Raw genomic sequence first — 18,025 nt, 5'->3', positions numbered from 1 at the left:
TATAGTTACCCGGATCACTTTTTTTTCCCTTTCTTAAAAATAGGAACTACGTTAGCAATTCTCCAGTCGTACGGTACAACCCCCGAGTTTACCGATTGATTAAAATTCTCGCTCCACGGGCTCGCAATTTCATGCGCCAGTTCCTTTAATATCCTTGAATGGAGATTGTCCAGGCTCCCCGATTTGTCCCATTAAGCTGTTCAAGTTTGGCCTCTACCTCAGATGCAGTAATATCACCTCCATATCTCATTCCCGTTTATCATCCTCCATCATCCTAAACTCCTCACTAGTCTTATTTAAGACTGAGACAAAGTACTTATTTAGATATTGGGCCATGCCTAGGTTGTCCTTAACCTCCATTCCATCCTCAGTGTATATGGCCCCACTTCTTCTTTCTTTTGTTCTCTTCTTATTTTATGTGGCTGTAGAACTTTTACTATTGGTTTTTATTCCCTTTGCAAGGTCCAGTTCACATGGCTTTTAGCCTTCCTCACTTTATCCCTACATGTTCTGACCTCACTAAGGTAGCTTCCCTTGCTAATCCTGCCTTTCTTCCATCCCTGTAAGCTTTCTGCTTTTTCTAATCCCTCTGAGATTTTGAGGACTTCAATAACTCAGTCATGGGTTAGGGGTTGTTATAAAAGTGGATGAGTAGGGTTCTGTGGCCTGCTTTGTGCAGGAGGTCAGACTAGATGATCATATTGGTCCCTTCTGACCTATGAATCTATGAGTCTATGAGCCTGCTACAGACTCAAACACTGAAAGTACAATGGAGGTTATAATCAGTAGTTGATGAAACATTTATTATTTTTGCAAATAGCTGGGAGAAATATATATTTCAGACCACAGTCTAATCCCAAATCTACTGTTGCGCATGCCAGGACATCAGACAGGGGAGGTGGAGTATCAGAGATCAAAATATGGCCTTCCATTTCTAAGAATGGCATTTAGGCCCCAATTCAGGAAAGCTCTTTAAAACATAACTTTAAGCACACGCTTAAGTACTTTCTTCAGTAAGGATGCTTTTCTCAATTAAGGTCTTAACCTATCTCCACCAAAGCACAGGGACTTCAAATGCATTGTGACTGCTGCAAATTGCGCCCACAGAGATGAAGGCAAGATGGCCCAGTGGTTAGGTCCAGGACTTGAGACCTGGGTTCAATTTCCTGCTCTGCCACAGACTTTATACAAGGCTTTGGGCAAGTTACTTAGACTTAGGCACCTATGTCACTTTGGCACTTTAACGCTGAGCAGGACAACACCCAAATATATTTCCCTATCTCACAGTGGTGTTGCAAGGACAAATACATTACAGATTCTGAGGTGCTCGCACACTATAGGAATGGGGGTCATATAATAGAGAGAAACTGCTGTTTCTCCTCAGCAGGAAAATATGCTTTTATACCCTTCTTGGTCTCAAGGAAACACCCTGAAATATCCAGACTCCATATTTTCGTCAGCAAAAGTATGAAAAGGTTCTCTGGCTGGCCAAAGCAATAATTCAAGTGAGACACAGTCTGACATCCGAGCAGAATGTCAGACAGTCAGTGACAATGTACCACCTCTGCTTAGTCTCATGCCAATGACATCACATGATGATAATGAAATATCAGATCGGTCCAGTAGGAGATATGACTGCGAGGCATGTTAGAGTAAGTGGCCTCGTCTTGCTAGTTTTCACTTTTTGGGGGAAAAGGAAAAATGTATTTGTTTATGACGGAAGTATTAGAAGTTGACAGTCTTGTAGACATTCATGGTACTTTGCATGGCTGCAGATCCTGTGACTTCAAAGTCACCATATATGGTGTTAAGTCATGGCTAATATTACCAGAGGGAGAATGGAGCACACAAATTTGGCTTATTTCTAAAATGGAAAAATGACTTCTGAATTGAGAGATATCAACATTTGATCCAGGTCATTACTGAATTAGACTAAGGAGATAAGGGTCTGAGATTTACCTGACAGCATAAGAACATAGGCATGGCCATACTGGGTCAGACCAATGGTCCATTTAGCACAGTATCCTGTCTTCTGACTTTGGCCCGTGCCAGATGCTTCAGAGGGAAAGAACAGAACAGGGCAGTTTATCAAGTGGATACATCCTACCATCCAGTTCAAACCTGATGGTCAAGAGATTTAAGGATACTAGAGCATGTGGTTACATCCCATTTTGGCTAACAACCACTGATGGACCTATCCTCCATTAACTTATCTAATTATTTTTAGAACTCATTTATACTTTTGGCCTTCACACTGCCACCTAGCAATGATTTCCACAAGCGGTCTGTGCATTGTGTAAAGAAATACTTCCTTATGTTTGTTTTAAACCTGTTGACTTAATTTCATTGGGTGACTTCTGTTTCTTGTGTTATGTGACGAGCTAAATAAAACTTCCTTATTCACCTTCTCCACACTATTCATGATTTTATAGACCTCTGCATATCCCTGCTTAGTCATCTAAGTTGAACCGTCTCAGTCTTTTTAATCTCTCCACGTATGGAAGCTTTTCCATACCCCTTCTCTGTACTTTTTCCCATTTTTACGTATCTTTTTTGAGATAGGGTAACCAGAACTACATGCAGTATTCAAGGGGTAGGTGTACAATGGATTTATATGGTGGCATTATCGTATTTTCTGTCTTATTATCTACCCCTTTCCTAATGTTTCCTAAAATTCGCTTTTTTAACTGTCATTGCACATTGAATGGATGTTTTCAGAGAACTATCCACAATGATTCCAAGATCTCTTTCTTGAGTGGTAACAGCTAATTTAGACTCCATCATTTGGTATGTATATACTGTTGGAATTACGTTCTTCAACTTGCATTACTTTGCATTTATCAACATTGCCTCTTTCATTTTGTTGACCAATCAAATCACCCATTTTTTGAGATCTCTCTGTAAATCTTCACATTCAGCTTCAGACTTAACTGTCTTGAGTAATTTTTGTAACATCTGCAAACTTAGTCTCCTCATTGTTTATCCCTTCTTTTCAGAATATTTACAAATACATTGAACACCACTGGTACAAGTATAGATCTCTGAGGGATCCCACTATTTACCTCTCTTCCTTCTGAAAACTGACCATTTATTCCTACCCTTTTTTCCTATATTTTAACCAATTCCTGATCCATGAGAGGACCTTCCCTCTTACTCTATGATGGCCCACTTTGCTTAAGAGCCTTTGGTGAGGGACCTTCTCAAAGGCTTTCTGAAAGTCCAAGTACACTATAACAAGATCATGCTTGTGCATGTTTGATGATCCCCTCAAAGAATTCTAATAGATTAGTGAGACATATTTTCCCTTTACAAAAGTTGTGCTGACTCTTCCCCAACATAGTGTTCATTTAGGTCTCTGATAATTCTGTTTATTACCAGGTAAACTGTAACTACTGTAAAGAAGTTAGATTTTCTGACCTGTACTTACCAGGATCACCTCTGGAGCATTAGCTAACCACCAGTCAACTAGTACAGAGGCTGATTTAATCGATAGTTCTGCAATTTCATATCTGAGGTCCTTCAGAATCCTTGGTTGAATATCATCAAGTCCTGGTGTCTTATTACTGTTAAATTGATAGATTAATTCCAAAACCTCCTCAACTGACACTTCAATCTAGGACAGTTCCTCAGATTTGCCACCTAAAAAGAATGTCTCAGGTGTGGGAATGTCCCTCACATCCTCTACAGAGGAGACCAATCTAAAGAATTCATTTAACTTCTCTACAACAGACTTGTTTTCCTTGATATATATAAGTCAACAGGACACTAAGGACCTTCCTCAAGAACTCAATGGGACTATGGAAGACAACACTAGAAGTCAACTCAAGGCATCTTGACAGTGGCCTCACGTGGCGGCATGATCCAAGTGATGCACAGTCCCGCTGTGGTTTCTGCTAGGCTTAAACCCCCTCAGCAGATAATCACAAGGACTGGAACGGGTACAGAGGTTCCAGGAGTGGAACTCCACAGCCACCTCCTCACATGGATGACAAAAGTCTAGTTGTAAGAATATGAACAAGAATCGACCGCTCTAATGCCAGCACTGTCGCTGTCTACAGATGAGGAGATCGGGATGTCTTCGGACTGGAAATTGGCCGGATGGTAGTAGGAGAGGGAGGTAGTCCCAAGACTGACTGGGGTGAACTACAGCGGGCCATCAACAGAACCACTGACAATACCGCTGGCGTCCCACAAGGCACATGCAAACACGAGGAGAGAGCAAGGAATGACCGCAACAATCCAGTATCACACCAGGATAGACTGGGTGAAGCCAGCTCAGTGAGAGACAAGACCACGCCATCAACAGATACGCCCTGACCGTATCAGAGACCCACTGCAGGGTATAGTGAGCTGGCCAAGGGCATGGAGGCTGCCGATGTGAAGACCGGAAGCTCTCACAATGCACAGAGGTTTCACCCCAGTCCACACCCAGAGACTGTATACGCCGGAAGAGGCGGGCGGGCTTGGTGAGCATCAAAGCCACGTCCTGGACGAAACCGACCATCCAGGAGTACATCAGTAAGATAGCCGCCCAAAGTGAGCTGCTGAGAGAACGCCTAAGGCAGCAGCAGACATGGGAGGAAGACCAAGCAAAGAAGTGCCATGGCAAGACAGACCCTGCATGGGATGTACCATCGACCAGATGGTGCGGGTGACATTGGGAAATCCTTCCAGTGGCTGAAAGGGCTGGACTAAAGACGCACTGAGTGCCTGATCATAGCAGCTCAGATACAGGCACTGAGCAGCCAGATCTCCATTGACGCAGGGTTCTACCACCTGCAAAGGACCCAAGGTGGCAAGACGTGCAGAGAGGCCTCAGAGACAGTCCCCAACACATAGTGGCAGGATGTAAAGAGAAGGCAGGACAGCCATACGAACGGCACACACATGGTGGCATGTGATACGGAATCTGCGCAGTATGGGCTCAGACCTCCCAAAACCAGATGGAGAGTTCGCAGAGAGTTTGCGAGTACGGAAGCTTAAGATTCTTGGGGACTTCCGATCCGATGGCGCAGGTCCAATGCATCCAACCAGACCGTGGTAATAGACAAGGACGAGAAGCAGCGTGTGATAGATACAGCAGGCCAAGTACACCAACATCAGGAAGAAGGATATGAGAAGCTGAGAAAGTCACAGGGCCTGAAAGGGAGAAGCTAGAGAAGATGTGGAAAGTGCAGCAAGTTGGTCCCCGCGGTGGAGTAGGCAAGCCCTCGGCAATGTGACCTCCGTAAGCTGGGTGGTTGGCTCCAACAGATCCCAGAGACACATCAGGCTCTCTGCGTCCGAAGAGTGCAGCCTGATAGGAACAGCTAAGATACTGCGCAGAACCCTCAAACTCCCAGGCCTCTGGTAGAGGACCCGAGGTTGAGGAAGACACATACCACCCATAGGGGTGAGAGGGGAATTTTTTTTTTTTTTTGGCTTGTCTAACTACACTTTTACACTTGACTTGCCAGAGTTTATCTTCCTTCTATTTTTCTCAGCAGGATTTGACATCATTACAACAATACCATCAGGGTGTTGAGTAATAGTTGAGTTGGTATCAGGGTATATTCTGAATCATTTGCTGAGGCCCGATGTACTTGACACAGTACAGAGAAAGACATGTTTCCTACCCCACTGAGCTTACAATTCAATGTTCAAAAAGATACATGCAGATTGAAGATTCAACTAAGCAGTGTAGAATTTTTAAAATATTTGTAATCTATACTGCAGTAGTTCTCAAACTGTGGGTTGTGACACAGTACTGGGCCACAGAATGTAAGGACCTGGATTGCAGCAGCACTGGTCAACACCACTGACCGAGCCATTAAAAGTCCCATCGGTAGTGCTCCCCAGCTAAGGCAGGCTAGTTCCTACCAGTTCTGACACCGTACTGCGCCCTGGAAGTGGCCAGCAACAGATCCGACTCGTAGACCGTGCCCTGCCCCTGCCCTGAGCACTGGCTCTGCACTCCCATTGGCAGGGAAGCCAATGGGAGCTGAGGAGGGCAATGCCTGCAGAGAAGAGCCAGACCGGCTGCTGGCCGCTTCCGGGATGCAGCGTGGTTTGCGGTGCCAGGACAGGCAGGAAGCCTGCCTTAGTACTCCCACTGCGCCGCTGACATGGAGCTGCCTGAGGTAAGCCTGCGCCCCAATCCCCCAGCTCTGAGCCCCCCAAAACCCAGAGCCCCCTCCTGCACCCCAAATCCCTCATCTCAGAGCCTGCACCCCGAGCCCAGAGTCTTGACCCCCTCCCACACCCCTGCCCCAGCCCAGAGCCCCCTGCCCCCACTGAAAACCCTTATCTCCAGCTTCACTGGGTCGCGGGCACCAACAATTTTCTTCAACTGGGTCCCCAGAAAAAAAAGTTTGAAAACCACTGCTATATTGGATGGATTCTGCTGTGCTATATAATACTATTAGTGACCCTAAAGAGCACTGTCCAGACAAATTCCTAGACTAATTAAGTATAAGGACACCCATATTTAAATCTTCCAGCACTACACTAAAGCCTGGTTATTAAAGAATGTATGTGGTAGCAAACATTTGGAGGAATAACCTTAACAGCATTGCTGTCTACCCACATTTAGGCCAGTCAGCATTACTGCAACTTTCAGACTTTCCACTGTAATTATAAAAATCACCCGCTTAAAATGTCAGATACTACTTACTTGGTTCTAGCTTCTTCAGATCCTCCAGCTTAAATTCCTCCTGCGACTGCGTGGACTAGGAGGTTACAAAGAAAGATAGTATTAGGTTTCATTATGCACCGTCTGTTGCTATTGCTATTTCAGAATGGGCATGCAGAGTTGTTCCAGCTTTTGTCCATCTGTTCTGAGCTGTTTTCTCTGTGGGGTCTCTGTGTGAGAGGGGTTTTAGTATAAACCTTTCATTAATTTTGTCCCTATTATTTCAATGTCATTTTAATGATCCTGAAGAGAACAAGTTTATTCCATATTGTGAGCCTGGAAATGAGAACATTTCAAAACAGCCTAATTAGACTCATTTACACTTTCAGACATGAGTGCTAAGACGACAAGGGAGGTCTGTCTTAAACCCTCCAAACTTAGGTGTTCTGAAGCCCAGGATCAGCTCTAGGGTTAGGAACTGTGCTTCAGATGGGGTTTGGTTCTGCACAGTATGGAGTGCTCCTGCATGTACCTTAAATTCCACTTACAGTCAGGGAGTGGAAAATACTCAACACCTTGCATGAGAGCACCCACAGAATGCCAGGTCACCCACTGTTCTTAAAGCTTCCATAAGGCCAAATGGGGCCCAAGTTTAAGGATCCACTTGTTGCTGCGCAAGTGTTAACAACAGCTGGGCATGTCACAGGAGAGAGGCTAGTGTAGTAGGGTTATATACCATGCCACCAGAAGGGAGGGGCTGACCAGGCTAATCAGACACTTTGGTCCCAGATAGGATGCCATAATGTAACTGTAGTGTGTGCATGGCTTCCCAAAATGAGATGGTGGATTGAAAAATCCCATGACACTAAACAGTATAAAATCCCCGAGTTACTGCCTAGAGAAGTGTGGCTTGCTTAGCATAAGCCATAGCTTGGGAGAAGATGAGCCAGGAAACACCAGTGTTTGAGGCTGGAGGACAGTGTCACAAAACAACTAAAATAATTTGTATTTGTTCACAGGGGCTTCAAATTTCATGTTGGTGCAGATTTTAATGACGAGGTTATAACCCTCTGAACTAAGGCTACAGAGCTAAAGCCAGCAGGGATTATCGGTTCTCTCACTAGACTAGACTAGTTATCGGTTCTCTCACTAGACTAGTTATGTTCTGAGTTTGGCCACAGAGTGGGTTCAGGCACTTGTCAATCAGGCCTCACTCTACATTTAACCTGGTATGGGTCACAAACGAGTGGGCTGGCTGGTGATCACATGATTTGGGACAAGTGGCAGTTTCTGTTCAAAGGCCTGTGACCAGGTCAAAAAATAAAAATGAGCCAACCAAGACCCAAATACCTGAATACTGCTAACTACCCCAAACAGCTCAGTCCCTGCCCACGCTGCATCTGGCTCTGACTAGTGTTTGAAGATCTCCCTTTACCACCCATATAAGTAGTTACAAGGAAGACACATTGGAACTGTGGTAAGTTGCAGAATAACATGAACCAGCTAATGTTGCAGATTATAAATAGCAGCCAACACCATTACAAACCCCATTCTAAGCATACATCAGATCATGCAGCTTTGGGATGCTCCTTGCTATTTTCCTTCCCCTGTAAGGAAGTTGCACCCAGGGAGAAAAGGCTGGTTGCAGTCTGTGCTGTGCTCCTCACTCAGCTTTTTGGCTGGCTGCAGTTCAGGGTCAGGCATGCAGCTTCTGAATTCACTCTTTGTCCTACTGCAATGGCTGCTGGGAGAAAGGACCTGCACTCTTTGAGCATATCCACTAGAAGGTCAGAGGGTGGGAGTGGTTTCTGATTCCACTTCACCTTCAGCTCCCTGCAGCTACGGAAAAATAAAAATGTCAGCTCTGCTTCCACTTGGCTCTTCAGCCAATGGAGGATGAAGAAAATACTTAGGGCTTTTCGTCAACAGATCTCAAAAGGACTTGAGTGGTGAGTATGTATTACCCTCAGTTTACAGACTGGTAAACTGAGGAACAGAGATTAAGGTAACACAGAAAATCAACGGAGAGCTGAGAACAAAACCCAGGACTCCTGACTCCCAGTCTTGTGCTGTCAAGTGTACCATGAAGCCTGCCTCCTCTTCAACTGGTGGGGATGCGCTCTCTTTTGGATATCAATACAGTTAGCCTTCACTGTTGATTAGGTAGATAGGAGACTTCCCAGATCTTCAGCCATCTTAAAAAGTATGTGGCATTAACACAGGCAGAAATTAAATCAAAACCTTGTAGTCTTAACACATATTGGACACTAGATTATGTTTAAAGTCACAAAATGCAAACAGAGCTTATCATTTCTAAAGCAAGATTTTTCTGCTGTAATTTTGACAAAGGCCAGAGCTACTTTCCTGGCAAGACTGAGTTTGAGGAATTTCTTATAAATCAAATCATATTTAACACACACAGTCCATAAACCATCATGAAGTACAGCCCTTACCTGCATTTTCTGTGACTAACTATTATTGTTTCACAAGCAGCCAGGATAATACAAGGGGATTTTAAATAACTTGCTCATTAGCTATTGAAAGGGGTAAAAAGGTATAAGGAATAAAAGCCAAGGTCAAAATGCAGGAAGAAACGTCTTAAATTGACTTCTACAAGACCTTATTTAGATGAATAATGGAAGAAATAAAACCTACACTGCAGTTCAGCGCCTAAATTCATTTTCTGTCACCCCATCTCCCATTGTTAGAAGTCCCCCTCAACTCCTTTTTAAAGTTAACTCTCTTCCCTTCGCCCCCCAACATTTGTATCTGCACAACTTCCTCTGGTGGAGTAGTAGTGAGGATATGAATCTATGCAGAGTGAAAACTGCTGAAGTGCTTCCTTGAGGTCTAGCTGGGACAGCATGAAAACAGCTAGGCTTGTGTAAAGTTCACTCCAGTGCTATTTCTGCTCCTGTCTGTATAGCCCCTGTGCAAACCACCAGCACTGTCATTTTCTATGGAAGGAATATGAAGTGACAAGGAACAGGAAGCCTGCAGTTTCGTGCCCATTTAAACCCCATTGCACACAAATGCCCTTAAGCATTCAGAGGCCTTCAGGCAACTACCCGGTGGTAGAAGTCCCAGCATTCAAAGAGATTGCTAACTTTGTCAACCAGAAATCATGCCTACATCTGGAAAACCTTACACACTACCTACTTCCCCACTTCATTCCGTTGAAACTTAACAGAGAGGAATAGAAACATTTAACTCAGAAGCAAAGTCACTTCCCTGACTGCACAAATCAGATTTCCATAGAGAATTGTCCTCCCATGTGTTTGGTTGACACTCATTAAAACTCAAAAGAAAAAGAGCAGAACAGGATATGGCAGGGGAATACATTAAGTCACTATACCTGCAAAGCTGCACTCCGCAATTCTAGGCATGTTGCAATTTTAGCTATGGTTTTCTGTAAGGAAGAGAAGGAAATTATGTCATTTGTTTGTCAATTAAAGCTGCATACAACTACTTTCAAGAAAACAGCCCCCTTCTTTGAAACAAGCTTACAAACACTTTTTCACACCCCCAAAAATTAGATTGCACAGCAATATTAATATCAAACATTATTTTAATATTGGTATCTAGAAACAATATATACAAGTCAAAGATTGAAAGTGCAATGGACAATATTACATAACCATTGGCAATCGAACTCCTTCCAAACAGCTCATCGGTACAAATGTGTCAGGGAATGAACTGCAGACCGGGGCACTGCCTCCCACACCATAAATTGCTTATAAACCTTATGATTACTCTGGGGGGGACATGTCTGAGAATAAGATCAATGACTTTGAAAATGTGAAATTACGTGTTCCCATTTGCCCTTCCAGGAAAGATTTGTAGATCCCCCACCCTCCTCGATTACAAAACTAAATGAGGACCCGATCCAGAGAGGTATACTGATCACCCTTCAGTGGAAGTTGTGGATGCTCAGAATCTCTCAGAAGCAGGTCCCACTGTACCTTAAGCATAGGTTTGTCTGTGTTTTGCTCTGTGTGTTGTGGGGAAGAATAGAAGAGAACTCCCTTGAACAACAGAAAACCAACAACTTACTGGTCCATATAATTGCAACAGCTAACATTCTAGGTATAGCAGTCCATATGAATTCGAAGCAAGTCATGTAAAACTTTTTAGGATACTTAAACACTGCTAACAATTTCTAATGGATTAACAATTTCACCCAAATAGGAGAGACCTCTTCAGTTAAAGCTTGTTAGTCATGTAAGATTGCCATTGATCAAGGGTAGGTTGCAATTTCTCCCTTCATATACAGAAGTGATGCGCAAGATGCTGTGGTGAGATTACCACAGGTGGAATCCTTAAAAGTCCTCAGTTCATCTAGTTGTGGAGGAAAGAGCCAGAGCCCTAGACAAGACATCAGCAGCAAAGAGGAGTCTTTCAATATATTACATCTCTCATAAAGGCCTTTCAAAGTGGCCAGCTAGAGAAGCAGACAATGGTAGAAGGTTTACAAGCCATGATGCAGATAATCTTCAGTTCCACCAGTATAAAAGCTTTCAAGAAGAACGAAGCTTCCACTCAGGTAGGCACTAATGGTTAAGACTACCCATTAAAAGCATTTTGGTGCAAGGGCTACAGTTTTGAAAGTCACAAGATTATTCAGCACCTAGAAGAGAATGTCTTGGTAATGATGGAAACAAAGCAACTAGCAATAGGTTAACAAAGAGAAACAGAAAAGTGTAATATGGCCAATAAGACAAAAATGCTGACTATGATAAAGCTATAGAGAAAAGCAAGTTCAATGTAATGGGTGATAAAGCTTCTCAGGTGAAAGTCCAATAAATGCATCTGTTATTGCCTAGTTTTAAAAAAAAAAAAGTTTGGGTTCCGATGTAGCAATTTTACTACCTAAAAATAGAAAAAAAGAGGTAATGGACTGATCTACTGCTGATTCCAACAGTATTTAGGTCAATTCCCAAGCCATGTCAGCCAAAAGCCAATACCTACTGTACAGTGATCCTGCCTTCTTGGTTTTAAACATTGCCTCATGAGATGGTGCTGATCTACGCACAGATTCCTTGTAGTTTATACAGTAACTCCTCACTTAAAGTTGTCCTGGTTAATACTGTTCCCTTGCTACATTGCTGATCAGTTGGGGAACATGCTCGTTTAAAGTGTTGCAATGCTCCCTTATAACGTTTGGCAGCCTTCTGCTTTGTCTACTTTTTGCTGAAAGAGCAGCCCGTTGCAGCTAGCTGGTGGGGGCCTGGAACCAGGGTGGACCAGCGGCCACCCTCTCAGCTCCCCGCTCCCCTAACCTCCCTGTCCAGCAGCTGCCCGGGAGGCTATCAATTGCCAGGCAGTTCAGCTGTCCCTCCCCGCACTGCTATGTGCTGCTCCTGCCCTCTGCCTTGGAGCTGCTTCCAGAAGCCTCCTGCTTGCTGTGCAGGGGAAGGGGCAGGAAAGTGGGGGGGCTAATGTCAAGGTGTCCCCCTCCCCCCGCTCCTGCCCCCCCGCTTGCCCCTTCTCCATATAGAGCAAGGTGGGGACATGACAGGGGTCAGGAGGAGAGAGCTTGCTGGCTGCAGCTGCTGTCTCAACTTCCTGATCTACTTAAAAGAAATCAATGTACTTAGAATGGTGTCAGCGTACTTAAAGGGGGCAATGAGCATCTCTTTCTCTCCCCCCACACACAGGGTGTGTGTCTCTGTCTGCCATGCTGTCTCCTCTCCCTCCATTTGTGCTGCCTTGTAGAGTGTGAGGCTACATTAACAACATGTTAACCCTTGGGGGCTCAGTCGACTGCTAGTTTATTTAGCAATAAGGCATTCCCTGGGAAATATCCCACCATCTGACTTCACCACCTCAACCAAGCTTCACAATCATCATTGCTATGTGCAGCATTAAATTGATTGTTTAAAACTTATGCTGTGTGTGTGTATGTGTGTGTATATATATATATATATATATATAGATATAGTTTGTGAAAAAAGTTTCCCCTAAGAAGCCTACCCCCCGCCCCAATTTACATAATCTTACGGGGAAATTGTATTGGTTTAACAGTGTTTCGCTAAATCACATTTCAGGAATATAACTAAACGTACGTAGATTACCTAGCTATGTTCTAGTTCTAGCTACAAACAGTTCTCATACCATGCTTAGTACTGTAGGTATAGACGCGTCTGCCAGCAGTGCACAACAATAGTCCTAACACAGTGGTTCCCCAACTTTGAGGCATCCCCTCCACACCCCAGAGCCAGGCAGTGGGCCGCGACTCTGGGGGACAGGATCAGGGGTGGGGGGGAACAGACGTAACGGGGGCGCGAAGCTGGGAAGTGGGCTAGGACAGGGCCAGGGACATAGATGTGGCATGGGGTCACGCCGGGGTGGGGGTGGGAGCGGAGCCCGTAGCCAGGCTGTGGGATGCGGCAGCCGGCCAGCAGCCAGGTTGAGCCACACAAGGCTGGGTGGTAGGACCAGGCCACGGACGCAGACCATGACTGGGTGTTATAAACAGATGCTAAGGTAACGTTTCTTTCAACACTGTAAAGGGTTACAATGGAACCCAACACCTGAACCCAGAGGACCATCAGACTGGATTTTTTCAAACCAGGAGGGAATTTGGGTCGGTCTTGTCTGCCTCTCAGCTATGAGAGGAATCTTTTTTCTATCTCAAAGCTTCTAATCTCAGTTCCCATTGTAAGTACAAAGGATTAAAAATAATAGGCTGTACTTTGTTTCTTTTTGTATTTACAAGTGTGTAGTTTGCTGGAATGTTTTAGAATTGTATCTCTTTTGAAAAAGGCTGTTATTCATATTTTCGTTTAAAGCAATACCCTGTCTTGTCACTTTAATACCAGAGGAGTTAATTGTTGTCTTTTCTTCTTTTTGTTTTTATAAAGCTTTCTTATAAAAAATGGTTGACTTTCTTTTTCTAGTTATGGCCAGGGGATAGAACTTCCTGTGCCAGATACTGTCTCTCGCAGGGAAAGACCGGGAGGGGGAAAAGAAGAGGAAAGGTAAATTGTCCTCTCGGTTTTGTGTTTCAAGGGATTGAAGCAGGGAAATCTCCTAGTATACTCAGGGCGGGAAAATCTGGGAAGAAGTAAAGAGCGGGAAGGGAAATGGTTTATTTCTCCTTGTTTTAAGAATCCAAGGGATTTGGGTTCTTGGGGTCCCCAGGGAAGGCTTTGGGGGACCCAAGTGTACCAGGCACTGGAATTCCTGGTTGGTGGCAGGCTATCAGATCTAAGCTGGTAATTAAGCTTAGAGGGGTTCATGCTAGCTTCTCAGTTTATGAACGCTAAGGTTCAAATCTGAGTAGGAAAGCTACAACACTGGGAAAGCTCCCTCCCTGATCCCTGCCCCCCCCCCGAACATTCCTGGAGCACGCCCCACAGTTTGGGACCCTCTGGCCTAACATCTGTCACGTGTTTGTTCTCTTCTCTCCCTGGCAGAGAAGTGTGTGCAGTGAAGTGTTAGGTTTTGGATTTTTTTTTGTTTATAACATATACACAAAACACACCGCTATGTGTTTACTTTAGAAAAGGCAAAATCAAAGAAGCGTGCCTTGCACTTCCACTGGAAGCTGGTGAGATTTGTGATGGTCCTTAGTTCTTATGGGAGTCCACTCCAGTCTTGGGCTGGCCCCTGAGAAAGCTCTGTCTCTTTTGTGCTTGAATGACATCTGCCTCATGTCAGAGGGAAAACTATGCTTCTCTGCCCTCAACCAATACATATTAGAAATCATGTACCTCCTGCTCTGGAGTACATTCGAATACCTTAGTGTTAAAAAGATTGAGTACCCATGTTCCACACATTCAGTTTAACGCATGGCCTAGTCCCACGGTCAGGGTTGGGTATGGGGCGGGAATCAAAGATAGTAGCGCTACCAATGCAGCATGCTCAACCCCCGGAGAATGTCTGGTATTCTCTCTAGTCAGTTAAGCAACAGCACTGGGAGTTCTTTGTTGTTGAAAACGACTGGAAAGAGGTTGTCCACAAATGAAGGACCTCCAGGATGGGGAGGTCTGAAGTGACGGAGAAAGACAGAGGACAGAGCTCCCCTAGAGAGGCAGAATCGTCACATATAAAATGTAATTCTAATATCAGTGCAAAGGAGCAGTGAGCATGACAACTGAGTGTTAAGAAAATGCAACAGACAGAACAGTTCCCCCAATTATGCTTCTAGAGACTGAGAGCAATGAGTAATTGCTCTCCCAATTAGCAAGAGGACTGGTACACTAAGTATCTCCCGCACTGTGTGATGTAGGCAAGACATGTAAACATAATTTAACTTCTGCTCTTCCTCAGTCTCTCACACACAGTATTAAGTCACCACCACCGCCCCACCCCTATGCTTAGCAGATCCCATCCTGAAGTTAGATTCTTACAGCTGCCTGGTCTAACCAGCTAACTCCTTGTAGTGGGGCAGATGAAACTGCAAAGTGTGTGTCATTAGGCTCTTGGGAGTTGAAGAATGATAACAGCACTAAGAACAGATTCAATTTGGAGAGATTTGGAGTTTAAAATAGAAAAGAACAGGTTTTATATGGAATCTATTGAATTATGGCACGATACCAGCAGCCATTATTCATAACTATTTTTAAGGGACCACACCCAACCCAAAAGTACAAAATACAGCTAAACACTATCGTTTTCAGCTGCAACTATCCCATGCAGGGGCTCCTTTTACAGCAATGAAAACACTTAATATCTTATTAGCAGTACTGAAGCTGTAATGAACTCTGCTAGTTAGAGCTGTTAAAGATCCAGTTTCAATGTAAACTAGTGTTTAGAAGGGAAAAAGTCAGTTGATCTAGTAGTCAAGGCTTCGTCTGTACTGTTGTGCGAGTAATGACTGTGCTAACTGTAATGCAGTTTGAGATGTTTGCATGAATAGAGAGCTTAAGCGAAGTTTGGTTTTCAAGAAAGGTCCAAGTTGTTAGCAGACCAGTAGTTTAATGAGGCATGCTAAGATTAAACAGCTGTGCGGTTCAGCAAGTTATCAGCACACAAAAAATAAGATTTTTCAACACTGCATAAAGCCAAGAACAATTTTCTAAAAGGCTCATGCAAGCATTTTTTAGTCAGAAACTTGAAAGGTCACATGCATTGTGTGGAGATCTGCACAGGGTGTTAGTTGTTTTCACCCAGAAGGGCAGGCTAACAGACAAGGCCAAAACTAAAGAGATCAAGTAATGTAATCAGAACGGCCATACTGGGTCAGACTAAAGGTCCATCTAGCCCAGTATCCTGTCTTCTGACAGTGGCCAATGCCAAGTACCCCACGGGGAATGAACAGAACAGGTAATCATCAAGTTTTCCATTCCTTGTTGCCCAGTCTCAGCTTCCGGCAAATAGAGGCTAGGGACACCATCCATGCCCATCCTGGCAAATAGCCACTGATGGACTGATCCTTCATGAATATATCTAGTTCCTTTTTTAACCCTATTATAATCTTGGCCTTCACAACATCCTCTGACAAGGAGTTCCACAGACTGACTGTGGGCTGTGTGAAAAATACTGTGGGCTGTGTGAAAAATACTTCCTTGTGTTTGTTTTAAACCTGCTGCCTATTAATTTGGTTCCTGGCCAATGGGAGTGTGGAGCCAGTACACAGGGCAGGGGCAGTGCGTGGAACCCCATGGCTCCCCTGCCTAGGAGCCAGACCTGCTGGCCACTTCTGGGGTGCAGCATGGTACCAGGATAGGTAGGGACTAGCTTGCCTTAACCCCATAGCACTGCCGACCAGATTTTTAACAGCCCAGTCAGCAGTGCTAACTGGAGCCACCAGGGTCCCTTTTCAACTGGTTGTTCCAGTCGAAAACTAAACACCTGGCAACCCTACCAGGCCCTCCAAGAGATCTGTTCCCCAAGGACCAGCCTTCCCCTCCCCATGACACACACACACTCTTATCTGAGGCAAGGAATTATCCACAAAGTTCAAAGAACCCAGTTTTGCAATCATCTTGAAACAGTGAAGTTCATACTGACACACAGCATAAAGGACAGCATGCTGTTAATCACAGCCTGCCACAAGTGAGATTAACACCACCTGCTAACGAACCACACCTTCCAAATCAGTCCACAGCACATCATAAAGCATCTCTTACTAGGTTCTTTTTCTCTAATCCACACATAATTCTGTAATTTGTATATTGAACTGAGTTGTGTACTGCAAAATTCCATTCCTAAATAAGCTATTGCTCCCATAAACAATACCTGTAATCACAAGTCTTCTTTACATGGCCATCACTCCTAATAAACCCTGTCCCTTCACAAAATATCACAAGGGTAGCAAAGTCCCGTGTATTACCAGCAGCAGGGTTGGGGAGGTTTTTTAGACTGAATACACCCCACTAAAATTGGTTTTCAGTGCTGAGAAAATCCGTTGGAGTTTTCCTTTTTAACAAACCCCCTTCCAGAATTACACTAACGTGATGCTGACAAAATATAACAGAACACACACTACAACAAATACACACTACAACCTTGTTCAGTTAAAAGACTGCAAAGAGTGAAGACTCTAGATCAGTGGTGCTCAACCAGGAGTCCGGGGCCCCCCGGGGGGCACAAGCTGGTTTCAGGGGGTCCACTAAGCAGGGACGGCATTGACTTGCCACATGGGGTTGAAACCCAGGGCCGCAAGCCTTGTCACCCAGGGATAAGCTTGAGCATCTTAGCTTCATGGGGCCCCCTGTGGTTGTCCTGCTTGCTACCCCTTAACGCTCATCCTGAATTTTATGTGCAGAAAAACAGTTGTTGTGGCACACATGGGCCGTGAAGTTTTTATAGCATGTTGGGAGAGCCTCAGAAAGAAAAGGTTTGAGAACCCCTGCTCTAGAAGACTTTGGCAGTCTCACCTCCCATCAAGTGTTACATGTTAATTTAACATCCTCCCCCACGCACTAGACACATCTACAGTTCAAGACATTTTACATTCAGACTTTACAAAATTAAATTAATTCCTTGCCAAAGTTCTATAAGTTATTAAAAGGTCACCCAAAAAGAAAAAAAACCTCTGGTTATGAAGGATTCTGGCCAGGATGTAAGACATGAATACTGCACATCAGAATATCTGTCACATCTGATGATAAACATTTCAGCCATGCTATTTTCTGTTTTCACAGTACCTTCTCCTTCAAGGGAGAAGAAAAACAGAGGGCTCAGTCCTCTGAGAGCCTTCAAGAGGACTCAAGCAACCAGGACCTTGCAGGATCAAGCACCCATGGACTGAATGAACAGTAACGTACCTTTTGATCTTCTGTGAACTCTGAGTTGTTGTGTTGAGACTGGGCCTCTTTCTGTAGATGTCTTGCTAATCTGCAGGGGAAAGAGGGGGGAAGAGTATTAAATATTTTCCAGTGTGTAGACTGGGAACAACACACTGAATCCCATGGTGCTGTCGTTAGAAAACAAGTTAGCTAGAAGTTTTGTAGACTGTTGTGCTCG

The 18,025-nt window shown here is 44.3% G+C and overlaps 1 protein-coding gene across 1 annotated transcript in view; it reads right to left on the bottom strand.

Moving 5' to 3' along the window:
* Window positions 1-18,025, bottom strand: part of AIDA (axin interactor, dorsalization associated) — a 60,651-nt gene that overhangs the window by 27,717 nt on the left and 14,909 nt on the right. The window contains exons 2-4 of the mRNA XM_032784378.2: window positions 17,827-17,896; window positions 9,966-10,019; window positions 6,653-6,707 (exon numbers count right to left, since the gene is read on the bottom strand). Coding sequence (XP_032640269.1) covers window positions 6,653-6,707; window positions 9,966-10,019; window positions 17,827-17,896 — 179 coding nt within the window. The remainder of the gene's footprint in view (window positions 1-6,652; window positions 6,708-9,965; window positions 10,020-17,826; window positions 17,897-18,025) is intronic.

The sequence above is a fragment of the Chelonoidis abingdonii genome, chromosome 3, assembly GCF_003597395.2.
Source record: "Chelonoidis abingdonii isolate Lonesome George chromosome 3, CheloAbing_2.0, whole genome shotgun sequence".
In the NCBI taxonomy this organism is placed as follows: Eukaryota; Metazoa; Chordata; order Testudines; family Testudinidae; genus Chelonoidis; species Chelonoidis abingdonii.
The sequence above is the reverse complement of the archived record's forward strand: the minus strand, read 5'-3'. Positions and strand labels throughout refer to the sequence as shown.